We start from the raw sequence: 19950 nt of genomic DNA on the forward strand, positions 1-19950 counted from the left end.
GAAGTTACTTTTTGAAGCCAACAAGCCACTATCAAAACTTAAATCAAAGACAGGTTCCATATCCTTTCCACAGTTGAGAAATCCTTCAGATTTGAGTGTGAATTGCTATTCTGATGCTACCTATGCCACTAAGGATGGATCTTCACAGGGTGGATTTATCATCTTTGTTTATGGCAAGATGAATAGACTGGCTCCTATATGCTGGTCATCAAAAAAACTTGATTGAGTAACAAAAAGTCCATTCACATCCGAAACTCCTGCACTCAGTGAAGCTGCTGTCGCAGATGTAATGATAGTTGCCATGCTGCAAGAAATCTTCAGATTACCAAAGTTGCCTGAAATGCTTTGCAAAAGAGACCACACATCTTTGGTAGAGACCTTAAAATCATCAAATCTTGTAAGTGAAAGATGTTTTAGAGTTGATGTGGCCAGAGTAAAGTAAATGTTAGTAAAGGTTGAAATTCAAATTGAATGGATCGAAGGGACAAGAACAGGTCACAAACTGTTTGACAAAGATGGGAGCCTCTACTGAAATTCTAAGAGACTTGTGTTAATAACCCATTTTGTTTGTTTGTTTGTTTGTTTGTTTGACCTTTGACTTACACCTGACACCAGAAGACACCAGCAATGTAAAAGTTGGAGTTATTGAACTTGGTGGCCTTCTTCTATATATTTAGTTATGTCCCTTGTCTCGAGTAAATATATTCAATATGGTGTTCGGCTAACAGTAACACGTGTTTATCTTACGTCGTGGGAAATACTAAGCGAACTAAGAAGTAGAACTCATTGCTTATGTTATCCTGGAAAAATTAACTCCAACAAAACTATTTGTTTGAACAACTACAAAAAGCGCAAACACATCGGTCTATAAAGTTGTTGTTCTCAAAAAGGTGTAATATATGTAATATAACTCAGTGCCTGTGTGCATTTTTGTGTTCCCTATAAAAGTAAAGGTTAGAGAATCTACATCAAATCTTAAAGTGTATTATTATGTAAGCTTTACCAGGGAAAGCAACAGGAATGCTTCTGAATCTTAAAGTGAACTTCTAAGGGGGCTATGAGGGCCTAACCACTTTAAAACTTTAAATATATCCCTTATATATAAATATAAAGCTGAATATCTGTGTGTGTATGTGTGTGTGTGTGTGTGTGTGTGTGTGTGTGTGTGTGTGTGTGTGTGTGTGTGTGTGTGTGTGTGCCTGGTCACGAATAGGCTCCTACATGGTTGACTATTTTAAAAAAACTGATTAGATATAATGATAGAAGATGTATCGAGACACAGGAATGGGTATGTTTGATCTGGCAGAACAGTGGTTTATTAAAATTGTAGGGTCTGCGTTCGCGCTTGGTCCACAAAGTATGAAAATAAGAAATTTAAAAATTAAAAAAAAAACGGTTTCAAGTGTTTTTGATATAGAATACTTTGATAAGTATGTTTTAACTTATATAGGGATGGTATAATAAAATTGTAGGGTCTGCGTTCGCACCTGGCCTCCATAGAATGGAAATAGGTACAAACTTTAATAAAAACTTTTCATATCTATCTGCGTAAGTATACTTTGATAATTATGTTTCAGTTTGAAGAAATATGGTATAATAAAATTATTGGGTGTTTGTTCGCGCCTGAACTCCATAGAATGGAAATATGTCACAAAGTTTAACAAGGTTTTTTAATATAGATCCACAGAATATTGTGATAAGTGTTTCAGTGTGAACAGGTATGGTATAATAAATTATGGTGTTTATCTATTTTATTTTTACTTTCATCATATTTTGCTTTGGTTTTGATACCGCCAAATTCGAAACTATCTCTTTACAACCCTTCCTTTTCATAACCTATCATACTTTCATAAATCAGAGTCCATTTTCTGAAGGCTGTTTTTGAACCCAGTCAACGACGGGTACTTTTGCTAGTATAAAATAAATATTTTGAGAACTTTCTGGAATTATGGAGATTAACTGATTCTCAAATCTTACGACCGGGGTGGCAAAATTAGTTGCTACACCACTGGTATATACATATATATATATACATATAGTAATCACTCCAGACAAAGCATGAAACCACTGGATGTAATGAGCTAAAAAAAAAAAAAATACTTCAAAGCCAAAATTTAACCAACGATAAGTGTGAGATGGATAGATTCCTTCATAAAAAACAGTAATTCTTCCTTTTTCGTTAGAAAAATCGTTCATGGAATGTGAGAAGTAAAGGATGAAGTAATGAAAGCACAAATTATGAACTGCTGAAAGTAAACTCAGGATCCACTTTCTACTTAGCTTAATAGAAGAGTTCATTGTATTCTTAAAATAAGGAGTATAGCACAACAAGAATCATGCGTAAACTTTTTCTGCATATTTTTTTTTTTTATGTAAACAAAGATTTCTAATTAGGAATTTTTTAGATGAGGATTGAAAATTTGTATTATTCGGACTATTCGGTTGACGAAAAGTTCTTGCGGAATTTTTAATTTTGATTTCAAATGATGTATTTTCAAATAAGGTTTCATTATAATACCTTTACTTTATATATCATTTTGAAGAGCGTTTTTCACTCTTTCTAATCATTTAAATTACAATCGTTTTCAAACAATTATGTCTTATTTTTAGATTGTTGAATACAAGATGGAAAAACAGAAAATTCGCACAATTTTCTTATTTCAATCAAGCTAGGCCGAAAAGATACTGAAACAGCTCGTGATATCAACAAAGCATTTGGCCCAGGAACCACTACTGAACGCACAGCACAATGATGGTTTAAGAAATTTTGTGGCAGCGACAAGAGTCTTGATGATGATGAGCATAGTGGTCGGCCATTGGATGTTGACGACAATCAATTAAAAGCCTTAGTCAAAGCCAATTCACGCACAACTGTTCGAGAACTTGATTCTGAATTAGATGTAATGTATACAACGATTTCCAACCACTTGAGAGAGATTGCAAAGACAAAAAAAAATTTGATAAATGGGTGCCTCACAAATTGAACGACAACTAAAAGAAACGCTGTTTTGAAGTGTCATTTTCCTTTCTTTTATGCAACAAGAACGACCCGTTTTTCGAGTGGGTTGTGACTTGTGATAAAAAGTGAGTTCTTTACGACAACCGGCAACACTCAGCTCGGTTGATAGACGCCAATGAAACGCCATGGCTTTCTGAAGCGAGAGTTGCATTAAAAGTGAGTCATGCTGACTGTTTGGTGGTGTATGATCTCATCCATTGCAATTTTTTGAATGCAGGCGAAACCATTGCAGTTGAGAAGTACTGTCAACAAATAGATGAAATGCAACAGAAACTTTGACAACAACACTTAGCATTAGTCAACAGAAAAGCCCAATTCTCTTCCATGACAATGCATGATTGTACGTTGCTAAACTGACCCTGCAGAAGTTGAATAAATTGGGCTATGAAACTTTGTCTCATCTGCCATGCTCTCCAGACTTCTTACCTACTGACTACCACTTTTTCAAGCACCTCGACACTTTCTGGGTGAGAAATGCTTCAAAAACCTAAGTGATATCAAAAAAACCTTCAGTGACTTCATCGCCACCAGAAAGTAAGATTTCTACATTAAATACATTTGTTTTACATTCACAAAATCTGTTGATTCTGATGGTGTTTATTTCGATCAATAAATTTTTGTTTGAGCCAAGATATGTTCATCTGAATTTAAAAGTAAAAAACCGCAAGAACTTTCTTGTCAACCTGATATTATTCTCATCTTGTTTGTTATTTTCACAACTTTTTCGCTTGTGTAATAATAATTTACATGCTTTGCACATAAATTAAATTGAATCAGGCAAAAAAAGATGAAAAACAACAAGATGACAATGCTAATCTGAATAATCTCTATATCTATAAAAGTGAGAATGTGTGTGTGTGTGTGTGTGTGTGTGTGTGTGTGTGTGTGTGTGTGTGTGTGTGTGTGTGTGTGTGGAAACTTTTCAACCTATATGCCCAATGAATTTTTTATCTATACACTTGAAATTTGATATATAGGGTATTCAGACATGTGGAAAACTTTTTAATCAGTTTTCATCTGGAAAAAGTGCTGCTAAGAGGGCAGAATTAAAAAATGGGGGGGGGGGTAATCGGATTTTTATCTGTTTGTCAACTGTTTCACGAATACACATGCATGAATCATTCACATGACAGATTCCTTATGTTAAGAATAAGTCGGTTTGTAAACACATTTTAAAGATAATATCAAGCTGGCCTAATGGTTATCGTACTTGACTCACTGTCTTTAAGTTTTGGTTTCGATCTCAGTTTGAGCATTTTTTTTTTACTTACAAGAAATGAACTGTTTAGAAAAAAAAGGGATAATACTTGCACGCATGTGTCTTAGTTTCTGTATGAATTAAAATATAATATTTATGCCTATTTTATAACCGGGCAACACTGGGCGGCCTTATAGCCCAAATATAGATGAAGCAAACAGAACTTAAAAATGTGTTTGAGACATATTTCTTTCTAAGGTCAACATTAATGATATTTTTGAGTTTTATTTGGTGAAATATTTAAGAGAATTTGATTTATATATTATTTATTTATCATATTATTATATGTTTTATTTTGCAAACAAGTTTAACAAAACAAAATTAGACACAACGCCAATGAAAAAAATTAGGGGAGGGGTTCTATGATCATCCTTGTTACTGCACTTTTGATTTGTCTACGTTAATCCTAGCTAGAGTTCTCATTCACCATAATACCACAAACACACCAGGGGTCGTCCTACTTAAGATTCCCAAATCAAATATTATTATTTAAGACAATAATATATAATAATTATATATAATTATTATATATAATAATATTATACATCATTATCATTTATGATAATAATGTATGATAATTATATATGATAATTATATATAATTATTATATATTATTGGGGGGGGGGTCTGTAAAATTTACATTGTATATTTTGTGAGATTATTTATTTTTTTTAGTTGAAATGAGATTACTGATTAAAATCAAATATTCCCCAAAAGACATAACAAATGAGTAAATCCACTAGTCATATATTTGTGGTATTTTGTAGCTCTTAATCAAGCATGACTTAATTACGCAAGTAGATTAGTATTAGCTAAATTCGAATTCCAGTTAAGGGGAGACAACCCATGCATGACTTGAATTCTAAACCCATTGAAAATCGTTGTTCCTTGGGATTGCATACATGTATACAGTTACACATATGTAAATCTTTATGCAACGATATTTTAAAATCACACACACACACACACACACACACACACACACACACACACACACACACACACACACACACACACACACAACAGAATGATACTAAACCTTATGTCTAGAATCCTTATTTTAAGTTTGATCAAAATTTATTTAATAATTTCCATTCTAAAGAATGTCTAAAATTTAAAATTTGAGGCAAAGAAATTCAATGAATCTAGCTTAACTTGAGTCTCATGCAAATCTGAAATATTTGAATTTTCAAATGTGAAGATGTCCTCATTTTATGCCCCCCTAAAACTCCTTTAAACTACCGCGAATAAATGAAAATTTTCAAAATATTTATAAATTGATGCCTTAATACTTATTTGTTAAAATCTAACAAAAATTTTCAGTATCTGAATTTTCACAAAGGGATTTGTCCATCTTTTACACACTTTTCATAAAACTAAATTAAACTAAATATAGTTCACCTTTCCCACCTTCATACCTAGCAGCTGTGTTCCAAAATTAATAATGTTCCATTAATAAGTTTAAGAGTGAATCCTGTCCATACAAATATATACACAAGCCTAACTTGATCTAAATAGAGACGTTAAAACTCTTAACATTTTTTTGGCCAGCTATCACACACTGCTAATATATTGAAAGTAAAACATCATGATAGCAAAATAGCAAGTTTAGTGTTTGTTTACTATAATTATTTTTTACACCAACGCATTTCAGGTGAAGACATTACATACTTTGTGTCATGTCGAAATTGGCATAAATTAAAAAATTACAAAAAATGATTAAGTAAAAAATAATTACAAGTAAAAATAGAATTTATCGAATTATTAAGTTTTATCGTATGTTTTAATGTGGAAGAGTTGCGCGACCAATTCAGTATGACACCAAGGGAGATAACCTTTTACTTAAATTGACAAATTAACAATCTACCATTTTTAAACCAACGCATTTCAGAACATAATTGTGCCTAATTATTTTGTTAAAGACACATCTAACACATTTTTTACTGGTTCATTTTTTATATATATATATTTTTTTAATTTATGCTAATTTGACACGTAAGGATGTAATAATATTTTCATCTGAAATACGTTAGTTTAAACGATCACCAACGAAAATAAGCACCCAAGTCTTTTTACATTTTATTTCATGAAAAGATTTCATTTTAATTTTAAAGGTTAAAAACCGCGAGAACTTTCTTGTCAACCTGATATTATTCTCATCTTGGTTACTCTCACACGTTTTTCGCTTGTGTAATAATAATTCACATGTCTTGCACATAAATTAGATTGAATCAGGCAAAAAAAAAATGAAAAACAAGATGGCAACAGTAATCTGAATAATCTATAACAGCGGGGATGTGTGTGTGTGTGTGTGTGTGTGTGTGTGTGTGTGTGTGTGTGTGTGTGTGTGTGTGTGCGTGCGTGCGTGCGTGTGTTTTTTTTGGGGGGGGTGGGGGGGAAATGAACCAAACTTGAAATGCGTGAGACAACACTAGTATTGAATAAACTTGACATGTTCAATCTTTTTAATTTTTAATTTTTTTTTTATTTTACTTCAGTCAAAATTCTCAGAAACCAAGGGGCCCACAACAACACTTGAACTCTATATGAGATACATAGATATTCAAATGTTACATTCAAGTAAAAATAACAAGATGGCAACGGTAATCTGAATAATCCATAAAAGTGAGGATGTGTGTGTGTGTGTGTGTGTGTGTGTGTGTGTGTGTGTGTGTGTGTGTGTGTGTGAGGACACTTTTCAACCTATACGCTACACGAATTTTTTATCTACACACTTGAAATTTGATATATAGGGTATTCAGACATATGGCAAACTTTTTAATCGGTTTTCATCTGGAAAAAAGTGCTGCTAAGAGGGCAGAATTAAAAAATTGGGGAGGATTATCGGATTTTATCTGTTTGTCAACTGTTTCACGAATACACATGCATGAATCATTCACATGACAGATTCCTTATGTTAAGAATAAGTCGGTTTGTAAGCACATTTTAAAGATCATATCAAACTGGCCTAATGGTTATCGTACTTGACTCACTGTCTTTAGGTTTTGGTTTCGATCTCAGTTCGAGTATTTTTTTTTTACTTACAAGAAATGAACCTTCAATGTTTGGCTTAAATAGTTTTTTTTTTTTTAATTATATTAATTTCAATATCACAAGATGCAAACGTAGACCATTTTTCATGGTAATAGTTTGAAAACGTGATATTGGAATTTTGTTTAAGGGAGATAACTCATGTATAACTTTTCGCCCTTGTTGAAAAACCGTTACAATCGTTGAGATTAGGTTTTCGTTGCACTCACGCAATATGATTATATTTAAGTTGACACACAGGTTCTCGTTAAGAAACGTTGAACTTGGACATTACTCAATTCGTGGCTATTGAAAAGACCAGGCGGTGCTCTACGTAGCAAAAGTCGGTGCGTGTCCAGAATTCAGCCTATATCACAAAACAAAAATAAGGAAAAAAATCCGTATCATGACAGAAAAAAAAATCGTATTCTAAAAATCACGTAAACTGATCAAGTAGTTTTATTTTTATAAGTGAAAATATAATTTTATGGCTAACCGAGGAGCGACTGTCCCACGACGCCATATTGGAATCGGTCTTAAAAATAGACAATATAATTTAAACTTGAAACATTTTTGTTACAATGCTTATGAAAACGATTTTCTTTATAAAAATAAAACTACTTGATTAATTTACATGATTTTTGGAATATGATATTCTCTTTCCATCACGGATACGTACATCATACAGATTTTTATTTATTTTTGTTAATAAACAAACTAATAGGTTCTGCACTATCAATCAAGCTCCAACTCCTGACCCATCACTGTAATGTTGCATCTCTTTGATTGTTTTACAAGTTCTTTAATGGAAGGTGATCTGATGAACTTGTAGTACTTGTATCCCCCACAACGTACGTCCCCGACAACCCCTTCACTGTAGATGCTCATAGATTCCAGAAACCCTTCTCCTCTAATAGATTCTTCCTTCAAACTGCTACATTTTGGTATTCCCTCCCTGCTTCCCACTTCCTTAACTGTATTAACATGCAGAAGTTTAAATGTAATGTGAACAAACATCTTGCAGATCTCTTTACTTAGTTCCCAATAGACATGGTTCTAAATGATCCCTTCTATGTAAATATCCCCGACAAACCCAACAAGCAACAAAATCCCACCCCTACACAGTAGAGATCCCTAAGTGTAAGAAAGTGTTCTACTCTAATAGTTTTTTTCCACAGAACTGCTAGACTTTGGAATTCCCTTCCGGGTTTCTGCTTCCCCAACTGTACTGACATGCAATGGGTCAACCATTAAGCTTCGGGGTTAAATTGTTTGAATCAGAAAAAAAATCGAGTTTGCAAAGCCATTTAAATATACAGAAAAAGACAAAATCTAACATCAGCATCTCTCTGCTCAGTATATGCTCTCTTTCTGTCTACATTTATGGGCTAAATAGTATTACTGTTTGTGGTGATATTCCCTTTTGTTTATAATAGCCTATTCCCATAATTTTTTTCCTATAAATTATTACTTTCAACTACTAATAAACAGAGTGATGGAAGCGAGTGATAGCTAGTGTATAAAATAAGTGTAAAGTTCAGGCAACACATAGTGAGAGAGAGTGAAAGTGATAGATAGCTAGTAAAAGATGGATACTTTTTTAGGCTATTAAAGTTATTAAAGTTTGTTTTTCGTTAAATATAACTCAATCCCGCAACTGAGCAATAGCTTTGAATTTTGTGTGTGTAAAACACACAGGGAAAAAATCTTAGAAAAACATGCGTTAACTAATCCAGCATTAGCAAACATATATTTAATTAATATATTTAAGTAATATATTTAATTAATATATTTAATTAATTTTTCAAAGTTCGGCTAAGAGGTTTTGGTAGGTATTAATGTACATTTCTAATGTTGAGAGTTTTAGCTTTAAAATGTGAAAATAGAAAAAATATTTGTTAGAAAAATATTTTCGTTAATCAGTACTAGTTTTAAAACGTGACGCATGTCTATTAGTATTATAGAGGTTAAGATTCGAATTTTGAGTTAAAGGGAGACAACTGTGTATGACTTGAACTTCGCGAAAAACGACTTTTATTCATTAGGGTTTACTGCACACACGCACACGAACACTAAGAACTGGAATCTTAAGATGCCCATCATTTTAGTAATTATAGGAGCAACCGGATTCATGAAAAAGAATTCCAAAAACTATCTGTTGAATTTACACGGTGAATAAAGTGTAAGAGAAATGTAAATAATTGCATTCAAACGAACGGTTAGATTTTTTTTTTAAATTTGATCATTTTCGATGCCAATAAAAGTATTGAAAGTGTAGAACATTCGTCGATCCTCATTCAATCCCGGGAAACGTCGAGTATCCCTGTTAGTATATATATATATATATATATATATATATATATATATATATATATATATATATATATATATATAAGCATTTGTTTATTTGTAAATATATATATACATATATATATATATATATATATATATATATATATATATATATATATATATATATATATATATATATATATATTATATATATGTTTACAAACAAACAAAATGCTTATATATAGTCACAAACTAAAGAGCTTATATATATATATATATATATATATATATATATATATATATATATATATATATATATATATATATAAATTACCACCTTTTTCTTTACCATATTCCCTCTGCTTAACTTATTTTGTTTTCAAGTAAGATCTTTGACTTACTTGTTGTTTCATCAAATACTTCTGCATGCAAAATCCGATCCCGCATTTTGCTAATTCCTACCCTCTGATGAGAAGGAGAGTATTTCTTCAAAACTCCACGGATTAAGGACTATCCATTTATCTAGTGTTTCCTTTTCAGATTAAATATGTTTTTAACTCGTTTCAAAGTGTTTTTTAACATATTCTATTTACTGTTTGCTCATATATATATATATATATATATATATATATATATATATATATATATATATATATATATATATATGAAGTTGTTTACAGGCACTGCTCCCATATGCCGGAGGTTAGAACTGCTACCTATCAACTAATTGGTTGTAGTTTCAGTCCCTAGCTAGGGAATAGGGATGGATGCTATTCTAGCTGCACTGATGAGCTGTGATACAGCGAAATAATACTGTATTTGAATGACTATATATATATATATATATATATATATATATATATATATATATATGTGTGTGTGTGTGTGTGTGTGTGTGTGTGTGTGTGTGTGTGTTATTTATTTATTTATTTTTAAAAGCAGTAATCTACGGACATGTATGTTGTGAGGTACTACTGTAGATTACTGTTTTTAAAAATAATTTTAAAAAAATAAATAAAAATATTATTTGCTTACGGTCAAATAAAATATGGGGAATTTTCTAAGTAAAAAGATCTTCAATGTGAAAACGCTACTTGACCGTATTATCGTTTAATAAAATCAACCAGAAATCTATACACACACACACACACACATATATATGATTACTTAATTTAATCACATAAATTAATATACGAAAGTATAGATTTATGCGTAAACTTTAAGTATTTACTTCAACAGTGCTCAATACGTAGGTAGAGCTAGGTAGTAAGTTATAAAATATATATGGTGATTTTTTTTTTTTTTTTTACAAGGTGGTCACCATTTATCAAAGCCTGGAGACAATTCGGGGGATAAGGGTTATTGCGTGTACAGTACGTTAGTGTTGAGATTTGATAAAGTGTCTTACTTAAGGGGGCGGTTCATCAGGAATTTGTTTATGTTGGACTTGAAGAAGTCCAGGTTGTAGTCAGGAGGGAAACAGGCAGGCGGAACAGAGTTCCACAGGTGTGCACTTCTAAGAAAGAAGCTTTGTTCATGGAATCTACATTTCGGTTTTGGCAAAGATAAAGAGTGAGGAAAATTTTTGATAGTGGTTTCAGCTAGACGGGTGTTTTTCATGAAAGATCGGCGAGAGGGGACCAGGGATTGGAGCTCAGACGAGCACTTACCATGGAAGTAACGATAAAACAAAGACAAGCTTGCAATGTCTCTTCTGTGGGAGAGAGGTTGCAGGGAAGAGGAAAGGGCATCCCCCACTAAGCCACTAAGTCTATTTTGTACTCTGTAAAGGCAGGATAGGCTGTTTTTAGATAGAGAATTGCATCAGTAGCGAAATATCTTCTGGAGCGGTAGAAGAATCTTACCATTTTTCCAGCGACCTTGGCAACAGACTTGATGTACGTGTTCCATTTTAGGTCAGGAGTAAAGGTCAGGCCCAGAAACTTATCAAAACATGGAGCTTCCCCTAGTCGAGAGCCATCCATTTCAATTGATGCCAGATGGAGATCAGAGCACTTGGTTTTATATGCATTAAAGGTAACTAGCCACCTCTTAAGCCTGATGAATCCTAGCATGGATGAAATGCGGAATATTCTTTGTAGCTTAATCGCCATATATATTTTATAACTTACTATATATATATATATATATATATATATATATATATAGCAAAAATGGTAATTAGTAAAAACCTGAAGAAATTCTCAAAACTATTGCAGAGCAAATATATGTTTTATTTTTTTGTTACCGTTTTGTCTGCTTAGTTACATATGTTTCGGTTACTGAGTCGTATTAACGATTCAGTAACTTCATCAGCGGCCCCTGGTGGGGCATTAGAATACGTCGACTGCCTCCCCTGCAGAGGATAAAAGTCCCTCAATGGGGGTCCTGGATATCACCTTAAACTATATCGAGTGGTGAGGCCCCAGCTCGTGGGCTTTGGGGAGTATGGAGCCACCCTTTAATTACCATTGCTCCCAGGTCCACTCTGACCCGGAATGTTAGTACCTGTTAGGGTCCCAATTATGGGTTAAATAGAAACCGACCTGAAAACAACAAATATATTCTATTAAAAAAAATTTTCTTAAATCTTTGGATTCGGCATTAAATAACCCAAAAAGGGTTGATATGTCGTAAAACAAAAACAACCAACCAACCAACCAACTTCATCAGACTTTACAGAAACCGTTATATATATATGTGTATATATGTATATCTGTGTGTATGCATATACTTCTATATATATATATATATAGATTCCATGATCAAAGCTTCTTTCTTAGAACTGCACGCCTGTGGAATTGTCTTCCGTTTTCCTGCTTTCCAGCTGTCTATAATATGGTTGTCTTCAGGTCCAACGTGAACAAGTTTCTGATGAGCCGTTCCACTTAAGTTAACAAATTTACCGAACTTCCATTACAATCGATTACTGTATTGTCCTTTTGACTACTCTACACTCTTTAACCCTTATCCTTGAGTGGCCTATCGGCCTTGATAAGTGGTGACGCCTATGTAAAAAAAAAAAATATATATATATATATATATATATATATATATATATATTGGCAAAATTTTATTAAAGCAGGTGTTGTTCAAGATAGCAGAACTGATAATCATTGCTTCATTAATTTTTTTATAAGTTTTTGAATAACATAATAAGACCAACATATTCTGTTTGTTTTTTTTTAAATAAATAACATGATTTTTTTTTTCATATTGCAGATTCAGTGTTGTGTGACGCCATTTTCTGGATGAAGAGAACTGCAGTTGAACTTTGTTGAAGACTTTCAGGTTGAGAAATGCTGCTGCTGCTCTATGCATTGCAGTTCCTTCTGCAAGCGTATCTCTGTCATGACCTTACCTACTACGTGGAGGAAGAGAAACGGCCCGGCACTTTGGTTGGGGACATAGTCAGTGATTCTCGCCTCTTAGATAGCATCCCAAAGCAGGATCATGGCCTCATCACATTCAGCCTCATTCAACCCAACCCACAGCTTTTCAGGATCTCTAAGAACTCTGGAAAGCTGTATACGGCTCAGACGCTTGACGCTGAGGTGCTGTGTTCCCGGAATACAGAGTGTTTGAATAAAGTGGACGTGGCCGTGATGAAGGAAAACTTTTTCTTCACCATCTTGGATATTAAGATTGTCATTAAAGACATCAATGAGCACCGGCCGATATTCTCAGAGAAGGAGACAAACATAAAGTTTTCAGAGAACGATGCTATAGGAACAAAGAAATCCATTCCCAATGCTATTGACAATGATGTTGGCATGGAAAATTCGAAGATTACCTATGACTCAAAGGTAAGTGGAAATCAGCCGTTCTCGTTATCAGTTTCCAAAAATGCTGATGGCACATCTAAATTAAGCATCAAGCTTGAAAAACGGCTTGACAGAGAAATGAAGGACTCATATCTTATTCAAATCATTGCAAAAGATGGTGGTTCTCCACCAAAACAAAATGTCCTCACCGTTAAGATTGCAGTAACTGACATTAATGACAATACACCGGAGTTCTCGCAGAAAATTTATAACATTGAGGTTAAGAACGAACCGAACGAAAATTCCCCCATTGTGGTTTTGTCCGCAAAGGACAAAGACTCAAAAGATAATGGTAAAGTGTTCTACGATTTTAGTTCGCAGACTCCAAACTTGGTCAAAGAACACTTCAATTTAAATAAAGACACTGGTGAGATCTTCCTGCATAAAAAATTTATGCCGGGGCAAAAACTGACCCACAAGCTCTATGTTGCTGCCACCGACAAGGGTGAACCGCCATTGAGCTCATTCGCTGAGGTTCTGGTGAGCCTCATCAACAAACGGAACAATGCACCCATCATTGACATTAACTTTATAGCAGAGTCTTCCCAAAACATGCTGCCCATTTCGGAGAAAACTGAGGTGGGAAAGTTCATTGCTTACGTCAAAGTTACAGATCACGATGCTGATCAAAATGGAGACGTCACATGTGCCCTCCATCACGACAAGTTCCAGCTACAGCGACTCGGCGTGAAGAAATACAAAATTACAATAAAAAACACCATCGATAGAGAAATGGAAGATCACCATGACATCACTATCAACTGCCAGGACAAAGGGTCTCCGCCACTGCATGCAGAGAGAAAATTTTCCGTTAAAGTTCTGGATTCCAACGATGTGCGACCACAGTTTTCCAAGGACACATATAAATTCTGGATCTATGAGAATCAGGAACCAAAGATCCAAGTTGGATATATCAATGCCACGGATCCGGATTTGGGGGCTGGTGGAAAACTCACCTATTCTCTGCTCACAAATAACAAACAGTTTTTGCCGTTCAAAGTAGCAGACACTGGGTTGATTTCAACCATCGTCTCCCTTGATCACGAATTTCAGGACGTTTATGAATTTCAGATACTTGTAAAAGATCGCGGGATTCCATCTCTAAACAACACTGTGAATATAGTAGTAGAGGTCAAAGATAAAAACGACAATGCTCCATATTTCACATTTCCAAGCGTGAACCCTTTCACGTTGGACTTTGTTTATTATCAACAACACACAAATAATATTACAGTGTTGAAAGCGTCCGATAGCGACAGTCGGGAAAATGCTTTCCTCAAATACGAAATAACGACTGGAAATGATAAGCAGCTTTTCACCATCAACCATTACACAGGTCTTTTATCATTCACCCGAGCACTAACCCAACAGGATGCTGGGTCCTATGAATTGGAGTTCCTCGTTAAAGACAGTGGCAATCCAGTGTTATCAGCAACAACAAGACTGCTTTTGGCTGTCACTATTAGCAACAAAACAACTGATATGTTAAATGCTATTTACATCCAGAGCGATGACAAGATACACCTTAATTCGGCAATCGTTATCGTCTTAGTTGCGGTCACTGTCTCAGTGGTCATCACGGCTTCACTTCTTATTTGCATCCTTCGCTGCCATGATTGGACAAACGCCTCGCGGAAACAGGGTGAAAACGGGGGCACACCGAGCAGCCGGTGTGTCCATGAACGAGGACACTCAATGTGCTCTTCGTATCAGGGGACTTTATGGTCCGATGGCTCTAACACAGCCACAACTGATCCAAGTAAGATACGGATTAGCCAGATGAAAGCATCCGGGAAAGAGTCACAACACAGCGATAAACAAGGAAGCGGACAGAAGGATTTGGTTTTACCGCTTGAATCCCAGATCTCCACAGATTTCTCTGACGAGGTAAGTGGAGGTAAGATCCAATGTGAAACATTTTGCCTCGTTATTAAACATTTGTTTATAATGAATTCTATCTAGCATATAAAGTTATCTTGTCAGACTTTCAAAGTAGGACATAAATAGCATTTAAGCTGACAAGTCAAAACTTACTTCTATTGGTCATATTGTTAGGACAATCGGAATTGGGAATTGGAAAAATCAGAAAATGGACTATCGAGATTGGACAAATTTGTGCCTATTTTCCACTATTAAAAATGATTCCTTTAATTATATTTTTTAATCATTCTGTTTAAAGCAAACTCTTCCATAGCTGTTAGTAATGATAAAATAATAAATATTTATTGATTTTTAACAATCAGTAAAGTTAAAATCTATAGATCACCTCCTACAAGTGTGTTTTTATATTTGCACAAATATATGCACTTTTAACATGATTTTTATGGTAATGGGGAAAGAAAACAATTTTATAGTTAAATATTTAGAGAGTTACAAAGAATCGGAATCAGATTCCGTAATGGTATTGGAATCGAGAATTTAGTATAAAATCTCTAATTGTATCAGAAGCGGGAAAAATATTGAAATCGTCCCACCACTAATAATAACATACTTAGATACAATTTAAAAGTTACTTATTCCGGTCCAGACGACTACTAATATGAAGTATTTTTAAATAAGCACCTAAAAATAAGAAAAATCTAAAATCAGCAAGGAGATGATTCTTCTTAAACTGAACAACAAAATAAAAATTTTTTACCCTCAGTTCAAGATTGTGCAAACAAAAATTAAAAGCCAAAATGACTTTATTGTATTCCTGGGAAGGTATATCATAGCCTCTATTCAATCAAGAGAGAACAGATACTCTCTGTAAGGATGTCTGTGCAAGAAATTGTGAAGCAAGGGTTGCATAATCCCAACCACACCTGTCCTCAATCTGATCATCCTGGACGGATGAGGTATGACTTCAGCATTGTTTGATTTCAATGGCAGGAAGAAATCTAGAACAGCTAGAAACAATGCTAAGATTGGTGAGAATACATACAGCACTTGGTATTCCAAAATGGTCATCCATTTAATACTGGGCAGACTCAATGCTGCTTAACTTTGGTGATTTAATAGGAATTGGTGTGTCAACTTGATTATGCTGGGAAGCTCCAGCTAATTGTTAATAGTGAATTCTATTAATAATGAAAAAAAGACTCAATGGTTTCGGGGTCTGTGGGAGAACTAAATTTAAAGAGGGTGAAATATTTGCTACTACCTATGTTGGATTGCACATGAAAGAGTGAGTCAAAGAGGTTGAACTATGATATTTATTAAATTGTGACGAAATGTGCATATTTTTGTATGAAATCATGCTGCAGTATTTGAGAGATTTGCATAGGAATTTTTTCATTGTTTTCCTATAGTGTCGAAATTTATGAGGGAAAAATGGTTTCTATTTTATATATATATATATATATATATATATATATATATATATATATATATATATATATATATATATATATATCTTCTTCCTAAGATTAAGGGTGGTGGTATTTGATCAACACTGCTGGGGAGCCATGATGTAATATACTGTTTTGTTTTTAAATCCCCGAAACAGTGTTTCATGGTAAACAACTGATGATCCCTTGAAAAATAAATTATTGGTACTATAGTAAATTCGAGAGCGAGTTGATGCAGTGATTGCAGGTGATTAAATGACTTACTTACTAGACGGTTTTCTTACGAATGATAAAAAATATTTTTTTGTATAGTTTTAAAGGTTAAAATCTCCAAAGACTATATATATATATATATATATATATATATATATATATATATATATATATATATATATATATATATATATACAGGGTGTCCGAATAATATGTATGCACTTTTTAAATGACCATAAAACCAACATTTATTATAAGAAAGAAAAATTTCATACATCAAAATACTGTGAACAAATATAGAAACCAGTTAATTATTGAAAGTGTTCAAATTATTGGCCATTGTGGTCCATGAACGGCTGACAACGCTTTCTGATTGAATCGAAAACGTTCCTAATCAGTTCAATTGGTATGTTGACACATGTTCTTTCAATGGTTACTTTCAACTCATTCATTGTAGCTTGTTTTGTGGTATGAATCATGTGTTTAACATGCCCCCCCCCAAAAAAAAGAGAAACATCTAGGGGGGGGGATCAAATCCGGTGAGTGTGGACAGTACTCGATACTTCCTCCTCGTCCTATCTGTTTCGCAGGTGACTATCAAGATATGCTTTTATGTCATGATGATAGGAAGGAAAGTTCTCCATCCTGCTGTAGTGCCATTCTTTATTTCTAAGCATCTCTTGGGAACAGGGCGTAGCGTGTTTATGTAGCAAGTTGAGATAATTTAAAGAGTGTATACATTTTATTGGGACACCCTGTATATATATATATATATATATATATATATATAGAGAGAGAGAGAGAGAATGAGAGAGAGAGAGAGAGAGAGAGAGAGAGAGAGATAACTGTCAATAATATTGTTAATAATATTTTTTGTACAACATATTCTCTTCCAATTAAATTGATCTCTTTTTAGATGAGTGCAGGGTTTCTTTTACTCTAACCATATGTAAAAAAGGGGATACAAAACGTACAGTAGTACTTAATATAGTATATTACACAAAGGGAAAACAGACATTAGTATAAAAAGAAATAATACATTAATGTCCTAACACATAAACACATGTTACTAAAGGCGAAAATAGAAAATATGGATGAATGCTGTTTCTGAATTTTTTAGATGAGGATTGATAATTTGGATTATTTGGATCAGACTACTGTTCTCACATTGAGTGTTATTTGCGCAATTTGTCCGATGTAACGACTTTCTTCCAGTGTATCTTGTCAAACTCAGGAATCTGCAAAAATTTCGAATTTGGTTAGCATACTCTTGTTTCATCCGCCATGATCGGATAAAAGGCTTGAATTCGCAATTGTATTGTTAGTACCTCCAGAAGAGTGTAACTTACAACGGAATTTTACCAAATGCTTTATCTATTACGCTGCACGTCCTAGGCTGATAGAATGAGCATGGATTTGGGGGTGAAAGTGGCTAAGTGGTTAACGACAGGACTGATAACCTGGGTGTACCAAGTTTGAATCCACTTAGCTCCACAAAAACACTTTAATCAAAACCCACACGTGACCTTGTGTCTAACCTCCTTAAAAGGAGGTAAACGATATAGCTAGGCATAGATTTACTTTGAAATCAGAAAATAATATAAAAGTGTAGAAATCAACTGAGAGAAACAACTGTAAATTTTAATATTGAAAAAATATACTTTGATGTATCTTTTTTTTTTTTATATATTATTGCATTTTCACCTCAAATAAAGCATAATATCACTTTGATGTAGAGGCTATTATCTGGAACATGATTTGCAGGGATACTATGTAGGGAGTTGAGCAGGAAGATGTCAGTTTACATTACACTTGAACTTCTGCATGTCAGTAGAATCAGGGAAGCAAGGACCCGGAAGGAAATTCCAAAGTCTAACAGTCCTAGGAATAAACTATCAAAGAAGAAGGCTTTTTGGCACCTGGGTATCTCTACTGTGTAGGGGTGGGATTTTGCTGATTGTCAGGTTTGTTGGGGGCATTTACGTCCAGGGGCTACAATAACTTGTAGTTCGTTGGAATACCTACCATTCAAATACTTGTAAAACAGACAGAGGGATGCAACATCTCTTATATATCTAGTATCTATTATGAAATTGATGATGCTTAATTTTCAATGAAAGATCTGCCGTGAAATAAAGTCTAAACTTGGGCATCCCTCATCCCAAATTATAACGTTGTTATTACTTTTAAAATATACTCAGCGTTGTGTATTTACAAAAAAAAACAATCACTGACACAAACATTTTTAGGTGAAAAAAAAAGTTTGTTATTCCATTGGCTTCACACACAAGAAGCCGACATATTTGTAACACAACACAATATATTCTCTCTTTCTTATAGCATAGTCGCTATTGGCTCGCAGTAATTCTTCCCACGATTGACCGGCTTGCTTTCCAAGGGCTAGTGGGAGGAGACATCACGTGCTTGTAAAGCATACCTTTCGAATCACCACATGTTTTATTTTCTTTTTCTTTTTTCTCCTCCTTTTTTCTTCAATCTTGATGCCTTCGTATGCATTTCATTTTGTGACGTCATCCTCACAACTTAAATGCTGACGCGATATTAACTCGGCACGGGAGTCGTCAATATGCACACATATTTAAATGATGGAGCCTGCAGATACGTCATAAAATAGGATCCGGATGTTAAATAAAAGCAGGAACTTCAATTAATAAGTCAGGCTGATGTTAGAAAACCCCCAAAAAACTAATTTTTTTTTACAAAATTATTATTTTTTTCAAATACAATTCTTGATGGCATAAATTAAAACTAAATAAATATTTAAAAAATTACATATTTCATTTCTTGAACGTTTTGGTCACTTCCGGTTTGTGAAAATATCCAAGTATTCATTATTTAGAACTCCATATCTCAATATGAAAAATAAGCAATCAATTGGTTAATATAATCTTATGATATTCAAGAGATTTGAAGATGGAAACGAAATTCAGTTATCGCTAGAATATTAGTTAAGTAATAAAGTTA

At 33.8% G+C, this 19950-nt stretch overlaps 1 protein-coding gene across 5 annotated transcripts in view; it reads left to right on the forward strand.

Annotated features, from left to right (window-relative positions):
• Window positions 1-19950, forward strand: part of LOC145242050 (protocadherin alpha-8-like) — a 286561-nt gene that overhangs the window by 153935 nt on the left and 112676 nt on the right. For 4 of the 5 annotated variants that reach the window (XM_080104945.1, XM_080104944.1, XM_080104943.1 and 1 more), the window contains exon 2: window positions 12822-15310. In XM_080104945.1, coding sequence (XP_079961071.1) covers window positions 12899-15310 — 2412 coding nt within the window. In that variant the 5' untranslated portion in view covers window positions 12822-12898. Of the gene's footprint in view, window positions 1-12821; window positions 15321-19950 lie in introns of all 5 variants that reach the window. The other variant, XM_080104946.1, reaches the window with a different exon arrangement.

This window comes from Euprymna scolopes, chromosome 21 (assembly GCF_053919585.1).
Source record: "Euprymna scolopes isolate OS-2025 chromosome 21, ASM5391958v1, whole genome shotgun sequence".
NCBI classification, from domain to species: domain Eukaryota; kingdom Metazoa; phylum Mollusca; class Cephalopoda; order Sepiida; family Sepiolidae; genus Euprymna; species Euprymna scolopes.